Here is a 10,895-nt window from a genome sequence, read left to right as displayed (position 1 = left end):
TTTTTTTAGAAGTTGTTGTAAATAATCGTGAACATAACATAAAATTGCGACTTTGATGGTATATAATTTGCAAAATCATTAATATCCAAGAGAAAGTGAATTAATTATTTGTATTATTATTATTATTATTATTATTATTATGTTTGTAAACAGTACAGAGATGACATTAATGGCATACAACTTTGTATGCAATAAACAATTTGTATCAAGGATATATTCAATTTCATCAGAAAACAGGAACGTAAAAGAAAAAAGTTAATTACTGATGTAAAGATAACAAAGAAAATATGAAAACCTGGGGGGGGGGGGGGGGGGCGCATGAGGGTAAGATATACATTTTATTGTGGTGGCAACATACATATATGCATTGGTGTCACGCACCCTTCTCACAAAAAAGTACACGACTGTCTCCTTTGGTAGGTAATCCATGGCACATTCCACTCGCCATACAGTCCAGCGCAGTTGCTCTCCACTGATCAAAAGCATGATGGGAAACGACAGACTGACGACACAGCTTAATGCTCATTGGTTCAGACAACTGTGATGCTGCGTTGTCTGATAAAATGTTTTATTTATTTTTTTATTTCATCTGATTTGATTTATGTCTGATTTCATGTGATTATGTATTTAAATTAATCTTGAATATTCCCAAACACTATGTGAGATGTGATTGTCATATTTCTGTAAAAATCTAAAATACATGTATTAAAGTAGAAATTAATAATAAATACGCCTTTCGTATGGGATTATATAGCAAGCACTTTGAGTGTCTTGTTCATCAGCCTATTCATATCAAAGCAACAGAACTGAAATTCATCATGTTTATCAGCAGCACAGCATATGAGTGGGAATAACGCGATCTGCCTTTGATATCGTAGGTATCTGTTCCACTTCGAGAGGGCAGAACTGTCTGTCTTGACTGTGCTTATTGCACAGACTGTGCCCCCCCCCCCCCCCATTTTAATTTTAGTTTCGTTTTTGAGTTTGGCTAGCGGTTATGAAAACATGAATGATCATTTCTTTTAATGCGGTGCGCTGTCACCCTCTACGTAAAAATCTGTCAAAAGTAACGTGAATGTTGTACAGTCTCCAAGACTGTCTTGCTCAAGACTAAAAAAGCGAGTTGAAAGCGTACCGTGTTTATATCATCCCAATGCACAGTGAGAAGGAGAGTTTGAGTGGCTAAAGTCTCTTCAAGGATCACAGCTGGAGAATTGTAGAAAATAGTTGAGTCTCGGGGTCAGAAAACCTTTAAAAAAAATTGTAAAACAGCACCTACATCACCACATGTTGTTTGGGAGGGTTTCAAGAAAAATTATCCTAGCTCATCCAAAAACAAACTCCAGCATATTCAGTTATCAGACACGACTGGAACTTCAAATGGGACTGGCTTCTATGGTCAGATGAAACTAAACCCTGAGCTTTTTAGCAGCAAACACTCAAGATGGGTTTGGTGAACACATGGATAAAAAGTACCCCATGTGTACAATGAAATATTCTTCTGTATTTTTGATGTTGTGGGCCTATATTTCGGCTGGAGGTCTTGGGCATCTTGTTTAGATACATGGTGTCACGAATCTGGTCTATGAACTTCCATTCGCTCGCCACCAGAGGTCACTCCTCCATCACATTGACTTTCACACCACACAGACTGTTACATATTACCCTGGACTACATTTCCCATCATTCATTGCACTAAGTACACACAGCTGTCTCAATCACACGCTCACACCTGAGAATTATCACACAATCACACACCCTACTTAAACCATGGACTTCCACTCTGCCTAGCATTGTTCTGCGTATAGCACTCCCCAAATGTTAGCTGCCTTACCAGCCATTCTGTGTTCTCTAAGTTTAGTTTATTTTGTTTATAGTCTCGTTTACTGTTTCCTGCCCTTGTATTGTGGATTAACTCTTGTCTCACCGTTTCGGACTCTGTGTTTACCTCGTTCGGATTATTGCTCGGGTTATTGGACTACCCCTCTTCTCAAGCCCTCTGGATATTGTTCACCGATCGAGGACCCACACATGCCCTAGGATTACTCTTGTGTCTTGCCCGTGCCATACCCGTTTGCTGGTGTTTTGACCCTGTCTGTTATTTGACTGTTTATTAATAAAAGCTTGTAAATGGATCCTCACGTCTCGTCGGTTCCGTTACACATGGCATCATGGATTCTATCAAATACCAACAGATAAAAAATCAAAGTGACTGACTCCGTTAGAAATCTTATAATGGGCCATGTTTGGATTTTCCAACCGTACAATAATCCAAACACAAGCCTCAAAAATGGATCATTGAGCTCAAAACCAAGCTTCTGCTATGGCCATTCCAGTCCTCTGACCTGAACCCTGTAGAAAATGAGTGAGGTGAACTGAAGAGAAGAAGCACCATCATGGAGCTGGAAATCTGAAGGATCTGGAGAGATTCTGGATGAAGAAATGGTCTCTGATCTCTTGGCAGGTGTTCTCTAACCTCATCAGGCATTATAGGAGAATATTTAGAGCTGTTAAACTGGGGGTTTCAAAAGTATTGAATAAAACGGTGCTGTTAATTGTGGCCAATGTTTATTAGAGAAAAACATTTATTTCATAATGATGTTTTCCCCCATTTTAAATTATTATCCAATGAAAGGTTAGATTTTTGTGAATTTTTTAAAAGATCAAAAGGATTAACAATTAACAATACAGATTAATTCTCACAGCCTTCTTTGATCATATTTACCAAGGGTGCCGATATTTTTGGCCATGACTGTGTGTGTGACTGCATGCATATTTATTTATATATATATATATATATATATATATATATATAACATTTCAGAGTCACGTAGTGATTTAAAAATATTATAGCAGTCGGTCCTGACATTCAAGTTAAAATCTAATTATAGCCCATACCAACCAGTGTTAGACACGTCAGACACCTGACAAAGTTTGCTGTCACTACCGTTCAAAAGTGTGGGATCAGTATAATACAGATAAGACGTATTAGAATGATTTCTGAAGGATTGTCCGTTTTAGCCAGTGACAGAGCATCAATCACGTGTTCAATTTAGACAAAGTCATAAAGATAGTTCTACTGTAATGCTTATGCAGGTCTAATATGAGACATTTCCACTGCTGTGCTGCCTAAGCTACAAGCTTTGATTCTGATTTAATAGTTTTAAAACATATCAAATAAATACAAAACCAAGTTAAAAAGTTGTCTAACCGTGTTTATTTCCTGGATTAAACTGCCTAAACTATGTTCACTCAAAACTACACCATGGTGTTGTCCAAATTCATTTTAACTATTTGCATGTCACATGGTGACAACTATCCAATCAGGTACCAGGCTAGCTGACCTATGTAATTAGTCTGGAAAATAAACATAAAAGCTAACTATAAACGGATATTGTTCTCTGTGTGCAGTTTTCTTGGTTTTGAGCTCATAAAATACGATGCGTTAAATTAGGCCTACAAAGCATACACACTGTTCAAGTAAATATGGAAGCAAGGGGGTTAGATGAGGAGTTCAGAAATGTTTACCCGTCTGCCTTCGGGGCGCATTCAAGCCGGTCTGCGTCAGAAACTGCGATGTTCTCCGCGGCGGAACGACCGACTTCGACAAGCGCTGAGTCTTTCACTCCTTACGTTTTTTTTCCAGCCAACACTGGCACTAGCTCCTCAGTCACTTTTGGATGTCGTTTCGGAAATAGTTGTTATGGTTGCAAAGTTCCACCGAACGCAGTGTTTCCGTCTAATGTTGTAAAACAAAATGCGAATGGACAGACTGCCAGTAACCCCGGCTGGCTTAAGGAGTTCGCGTTTTACCAAAGTTACACATGTTCCTACCCAAGAATCCACCCTGCCTATATTGATTTACCTGTAGTTCATGGAACAATGACTGGAGATTCCAGACATGAGACTTGTTTGACAGAAGGCCGCCAGCCATGGAACTGGTCAAACAATCGCAGCGGTCAACTTTATTGCACCAAAGACCAGACGCAGAGCCCGCATATCTGGAAGCCATCATTAACAGGTAAGACTTGTGAGATCTGCTCTGTGAATTCACTCCTCGCCTTTCTTCATTAGCTTTTGACACCGCCTTATTAAATGTCATGATCATGTCCGTATTAAAGTTGAATTAATTCTTAAAATAAATATGAAGCACAGGCTATAAGTACGCCGAAATTAATTAGGACAAAAATAAAAAATGTTCCCTGTTAAATTAATAGAGTTATTTTGAACCTGGCTTTCTTTGGGTGGAAATTTAAAAGACGCCATTATTTTGGTTTTAAATTAATACATTTAGATTATTGGAAGATGTTTCTTTTAAACGGCTGCGTTAAGGTAAATTGCAATAAATGTTACATCATTGTTAATCTTGGAATAATGAAAAGATCTTGTAACATATAAGACAGCCCTATGATCATAATGATTTATTTCCACAGAGGGAACAGTGGTTTCATTCTGGCAGCGCGGGAGAAAGAAGCGGGTTCCTTACACAAAATTGCAACTGAAAGAGCTGGAGCGGGAATACACCAACACTAAGTTCATTACAAAGGAAAAGAGACGTCGGGTCGCTTTTTCTACAAACCTGTCTGAGAGACAAGTAACTATATGGTTTCAAAATCGTCGAGTCAAGGATAAGAAAAGACCTCAAATCTGCAAAGAATTTGAATCCTATTAAAGGTTCATTCATGCAAATGCTGATTTATATAGTGAAGAGTTTAGCTCTTTGTTCTTTTTTATTAACAAGGGCGATATATTATTTTATTATGTATATCTTGTTCAAATATTTGGTTGTACTCGCATCCATACTCAGTCGTAGTTTATTCAGATAATTTTATATTGGCGTCCAGGTTTGCTGAAAGAATTTTCAGATGTTCAAACTGTTTCAGTAGCTTAAGGGTTTTCCCCCCCTAGTTTTTTTTTTTTATTATTATTTTTATATATATATATATAATTTAAGTATTGTTAAACAATTGTCATTAGTTATTTCTACGCCATAAGCCAGGCCACTGACTTTCCTTTCAGTCAAAGTGTTATGTTTTACTTTTCGTTTCATGTGAGTTCAGCACCTAATTGTGTAGAGTAGCTACCAGAGTTTTATGGACTGATCTGTAACATTGACTCTCATTCAAAAAAAAAAAAAAAGTTTCAAGTGTAATGTTGATTTAAGAGATCCGAGCGACTAAAAATAATTTGTTTTAAACCGTAAGAACCACCAAGTAAAACGTTAATGACGTGAAAATTGCTGTCTTTCAATAATTCTGTATTTCCGATTACTTTTGCATTTATCATAGAGATATTAAAGTGTTTTATTTTATTTATTGTCATTGCAAAGCTACTGTACACTATTCAACAGGTTTGAATTTATTGTTTAACAGTAATAGACCTACAATTATTCTACAACTTTGAGAAACATGAATTTCAATAGATGATATTCATAATAGTACGGATTCCACAACTGTTTAGGACCGCAACGGTCTGTAAATGTATTTTCTACATGCAAGCTATGCCTCAAATGTCCTCGAAGTCGCTTTGGATAAAAGCGAAATCTTTTTTCTTTTCAAAATGTGAATTAATTAGTAAGCCTACAAAAATGTAAACACAAGATCATTGCGTAAACGTGATAAATGTAAAGTGTAAAGTAGGCTATTAGTTACAATATTTAAGTGCGCTATCCATACACAAAGTTATTATTTTGCTTAATCAGCCCACAAATAGTTTTTATTGTTTGACTGATTATTTAAAGCTTCACTGAAAATCTTTTAAAATATATATTTTTTTAAAGACAGGAGAAAAATCTACACATAAGTTTTTTTTTTTTTTTTTATTGCCTTTCAAATGGGATTTCATTATTTTAAACATTAACATCTTTTGAAACTGGGTCTTCTCACTGACCTTGAGACGTATTGTCAGACTAGACCTTGACTTAAAGAGGTCTCATGAATAAAACTTGCCACCAATTCATGAAGCTGCATCGCCACCTACCGGTTAGCGTTTGCCCTGCATTAAGATCAAATTCATTTTTGCATAAGAAGTAAACCATTGTGAGAATTAACTCAGAAGCAATGGTCATTTAATAGGGAAAATGGCGCTGCAAGTTATGAATAAATATGTAATATGCAGTGGCAAATAATAATACAAAAACGTGTAATGTAGTCCCCAGGCTGGGGAATCTCATGGCTACTCGTAGCTGTTTACGTTTTGCCGAATTGCTTGTAAATTGATGCGAGAGATTAACAACGGCAGTACTTAAACGGTAGTATTGTAAAGAAGATGGTTATAGTTCTCTGTCACGCTGTTTTCAGCTTTTAAAAGCGAAGCTTTTCATAAAATTATCTGCCTGGTTGTTTGGGACAATTTGTTAATGAAATTTAGACGATGACAAACGGTTTTACTGTGGCTTTTAAATGCACTTGGACTTGTTTTTGGCAAATCCGCGTCTGGACTTTGACCTTGAACTATACTGATGTACCATATCATTTTCATGTAGGCTATACATAGCCTATTTTTAGTTTTTTAAGGTTGAACAAGCGATTCTGGGCTTCTGTGTTGTCAGTACGCAACAGAATGTGAATTTCTAAAGCAATCCGATTTTAAAGGTTTTCATGAATTTACTGGACCCGTAAAGTTTAGGAGGTTGTATTGTCTCCAATCTTTCCGGAAATTTCCTGTTTAAAATAGTCGGTTTTTCTGCACGTGCGTGTATGTGAACATTTCCGTGGTTTGGATCATCTGGACAAATCTTTGAAGGTAAGATAAAATATAACTTGCATATCCTAAAGTGTCAAATTTGAGATACAGATTACAAAGAGAATCCGATATCTAAAGTAATGTTTAATTTCTTGCACAGATAGCGCGGCATCTCAAGACTTAAATGACTTAAATGTTTATGGAAGATAGCCTATTATAAAGAATTGACAGTTTTAGGCGTTTCTATCTTTTCTATTTTTTATTTTATTTATTTATTTAGGCCTACTTTACGTATTTGCTTTTACAATAAACATTTCACAAAAATAGTGAATCATGCGTTAACTAAACCTTATTTTACAGTAAATAGAAAAATTCATAGATTGAAATGAACGAATCAAACTACGATATCCGCCACTCTGTAACGAAATTTAAAAAAAGATGGACTTTTTTGTTTTGTTTTGTTTTGTTTTTTCCTGGCACTGGAAAATTCACATTTGGGATCTTTTATTTATTTTTATTTTTTTTATTGTATATTACTATATACAATATATTATATATTATTAAAAGTGTAAATAGGCTATTTTTAAGCATGTGTTTGTGAGATTAACGTTTTTAAACCCCTGTTTATAGGCTACTTAATAAAACACGAACACCGCTCTTTTGACAATGTAGCCATACCAGCTGTAATGCATTACTAATATATATATATATATATATATATATATATATATATATATATATATATATATATATATATATATATATATATATATATATATATATATATATATATATATATAAAACACACACACACCCTCCAAATGCATGTCTGCCCCCATGAGCAAGCCAAAGGCACACCAGTAATCTTACTTTCTGTAGCCTGGCCTTCATTATTGATAAACACTATCATTTGCACTGTATTATAAGATATTCTAAAGAAAGTAAGGATTTTTTTTTCTTCTTTTTTAAATAATTTTTTTACGTATTTGCTTGTACAATACATATTTTACAATAATAGTGAATAATGCGTTACCTAAACCTCTTTTACTGTAGCTATATATATAAATTCATAGATTTAAATAAATAGACTATGAATTGAACTGGTATGTCTGCAAATGCTGTTTATTGTTTAATATGCTTTTTATGCAATGCATATTTCTAACGTTGCAGCACTACTGTCACATGGGCGTGGCTAAACATTTTACTTTGCATAACACGTGATGGTGCATTAACAAATCAACAATTACCTTGCTAGTATTCTTTAGGGGTAACTAAAAACGGTTTTAAGAAGCGTTCGGGCAAGCTCGTCAGAAATGTGCGAGCACAATCTTCTTAGTTCTGGGTATGTTGCTCCCCTTTTGAATTTCCACTCTTCCGACTCCCTGTACCTCCAAAACCTGCGAGGCAATGGAGTTCATCTATCTGGGCTTCCGCAGATGTCCTACAGTAGAAGAGAGTTGTGCTCGCTCCCGTGGACTTCTCCAAATTCGTGCACTACTCCGGTCCAGAGCCGCGCCTACAGTGGCTACTCTCAGCCGTTTTTTAGCAATTCAGCCGCATTGAGCGCTAACCTCAACACTCACAAAAAGGGCTCACTGGAGGAATCCGGGAGGTACTACTTCCAAGATGTCAGCCACAAATCAGAGGAGCCTGGACGACCTAATGCAGCTTACGCAAGTGAACAGAGACTCACTGACTCCGCCAGCAATGAAGTTTCAAACTTGGAAATGCGACAGCAGAAAGGGGTTGCACAGAATGAACTTAACTTCATTGACCAGTCAGTGACTGATGCTTCTAAGCAGTCTGTCAGCTCCATCGCTCCATTTCAACCATCACTGAACACTCCAACTATTAGATCAGCCTTCTCTGATGGTACGCAACTTCTTCCTTGAACCCTTCCGTCATAGACACCGACGCTGTGCCTAAATGTCATTCTTAATTTAAGTGGATTTTACTCTGTAGTCTTTGATTGTGTGATGTTATAAAACCGTTGGCTTTGTTCAGTTATGGGCAAGCTATTTCAGCCACTGAGTTTGCCAAGCTTGACTTTTCAACACTAGTTTTTTTTTTTTTTTCAGACAGAGAGAAAAATAATAAATAATAATATAAAAATAATAATAATTAAAAATAATAATAATTACGTATGCTCCACGATATAGTGTAAATGACAGAGGAATCAGAGTTTTCTTGTGTTTTTAAGGGTTGACATCTTTAGATGAATATACTAAATCAGTGATTTGCAAGAATGATGACAAGTATGAATGGTTAATTCATTTTTTTCTTCTTCTCTCTCTTTCCCAGGACTGCCGTGGTGTCCCTCACAGGTGAGATCAAGAAAAAAGAGGAAACCTTACACGAAGCCACAGTTAGCCGAACTGGAGAACGAATTTATGATGAATGAATTTATAAACCGACAGAAACGAAAGGAACTTTCGGACAGATTGGAACTGAGTGATCAGCAAGTGAAAATCTGGTTTCAGAACCGTAGGATGAAGAAAAAAAGACTTATGATGCGCGAGCATACCTTCACTGTTTACTAATTTATTTTATTTTTTTAATAATAGTCTAGGATTTGCTTTTTAGATGGTGACATCATTCATTCAAGTGACTTATGATGGAGATGCAAGTCCACCAAACTCTTCTAGAAACTATCGTCTCCCGAACACCTATGCAATGTAATTTAATAATAAAGCTGAATAGGCTAGCTGAACAATTTAAAATGTATATTTATTAGCCATGAAGTCGCTGCATTTGTATGTGTCTGGTGTATGTTTTTTGGTGGAAAAACGGTAATTCCAAAGTTGTAATGTTAGCTTGCTATATATAGTCTAAAAAGAATGCTTTGTAGTTCAACACTGCAGCAAAAGTTCGAGTAGGAACGTCATGTGTATAATGGGTTCATAACATACGTTCTGGCGTCATTTAAAAGTAGCCTACACTGGGCAGCTAACATAGCTAACTGAATGGAGTAAAAAAAAACTGTCTGACTTTCCAACCTTTAGTAATTTTGATAAAACCTCATTTGTATCTTTCGATCTAAAAATGTATGTGTTGTTGTATTTAACCAACAGTGTTGTGTGTAATATTTATTAAGTGTTCTGTAAATTCTGCATTACATTAAACTTCTGCGTTCTTGTGCGATGTTTGTCTGGTTTAATTAGATGTGTGATTCTAAAATGCTCTAAAAAGCGGTGGTTCCTCTAGTCCAAGCTCAAGTTCGTTTATGTTAATACACAAACTCCTATGTGCGAATATCTTTATTCTATGAATCTCCATCATTTTATATTTTCTGAAATTGTATCTAAAAAAATTAAACTGAACTTTAACGAGCTAACTAAGTGCTGTAACTGCGTTAAGAGGTCAAAAAAGACTGGACGGCTAAACAATTCATTATTTAGTCACCCCTACATTTTAGTATTTACTTTTGTAGATATAGTAAAAACGTATTCATTTATCTTTTTTTGTTGTTATTTGTTTGTTTGCTTCAAATAATTTGTTCACATTGCGACAATAAATAAACCTGCTGATTATTCATTGGAATAATGATTGTATAATTCATTTTGAAAAGAGTATATACGGAACAGGTAAATCAGTGGTACCATCAGTTGCGTGCGAAGAAAAAAACTGTCCTATACCAAATGTAAATATTATATTTTAATATCAGCATGACAAACTAGTATTGTTTATACTAATGTAGACATATAAACAATGTTTGTTGTTTAGGCTTTTCAATCCCACCTTTCTGCACACGCAATGCACTTACTAGTTTTCTGCAAGGTAGGTAAACAATTTGGTATAGTTATAGTGCTAAAGTATAACAATAGGTGTGTGTGAGAGAGAGAGAATATATATATATATGCATGTATATGTATAAAATGTAGGCCTGTGTAGTTTGTAAAGTAGTTATTACTCTCCGCAACTTAAAATCATGATTGCACAGCAATACCACTGTACATCTTCACCAAATATATTATTAGTATATTATTACCAGTGTATTATTATCATTAAAATTATCCAGTATTATCACTATTTTAATTTAAAATACATATTTTCTGAATATGTATAAATAATTAAATACACACAATAAATAAGACACAGTTAATTTTGGTCCAAGTTAATTGCCTTGACAATTCCTTTTAAATTCGATAAAGACTGAACTGTTTTGAAAGACTGAACAGACAAGAAACAAATGGAATGGAATTTTCTTGAGA

The 10,895-nt window shown here is 35.3% G+C and overlaps 1 protein-coding gene and 1 pseudogene across 2 annotated transcripts; both read left to right on the top strand.

Annotated features, from left to right (window-relative positions):
• Positions 1 to 3,882: 3,882 nt before the first annotated feature.
• Positions 3,883 to 4,672, top strand: LOC306877106 (homeobox protein Hox-D13a-like; the record flags this gene model as incomplete). The annotated part of the gene is made up of 2 exons (XM_079428643.1): positions 3,883 to 4,021; positions 4,434 to 4,672. 2 exons carry the CDS (start codon positions 3,883 to 3,885, stop codon positions 4,670 to 4,672), a joined length of 378 nt encoding a protein of 125 aa, XP_079284769.1.
• A 3,325-nt stretch (positions 4,673 to 7,997) lies between these two features.
• On the top strand, positions 7,998 to 9,224 carry LOC306876723 (homeobox protein Hox-D12a-like; annotated as a pseudogene). Its single transcript has 2 exons — positions 7,998 to 8,612; positions 8,986 to 9,224. The product of its transcript is annotated as a homeobox protein Hox-D12a-like (transcript).
• The last annotated feature ends 1,671 nt before the right edge of the window (positions 9,225 to 10,895 follow it).

Source organism: Barbus barbus (assembly GCF_936440315.1).
Source record: "Barbus barbus genome assembly, chromosome: 11".
In the NCBI taxonomy this organism is placed as follows: domain Eukaryota; kingdom Metazoa; phylum Chordata; class Actinopteri; order Cypriniformes; family Cyprinidae; genus Barbus; species Barbus barbus.
The sequence above is the reverse complement of the archived record's forward strand: the minus strand, read 5'-3'. Positions and strand labels throughout refer to the sequence as shown.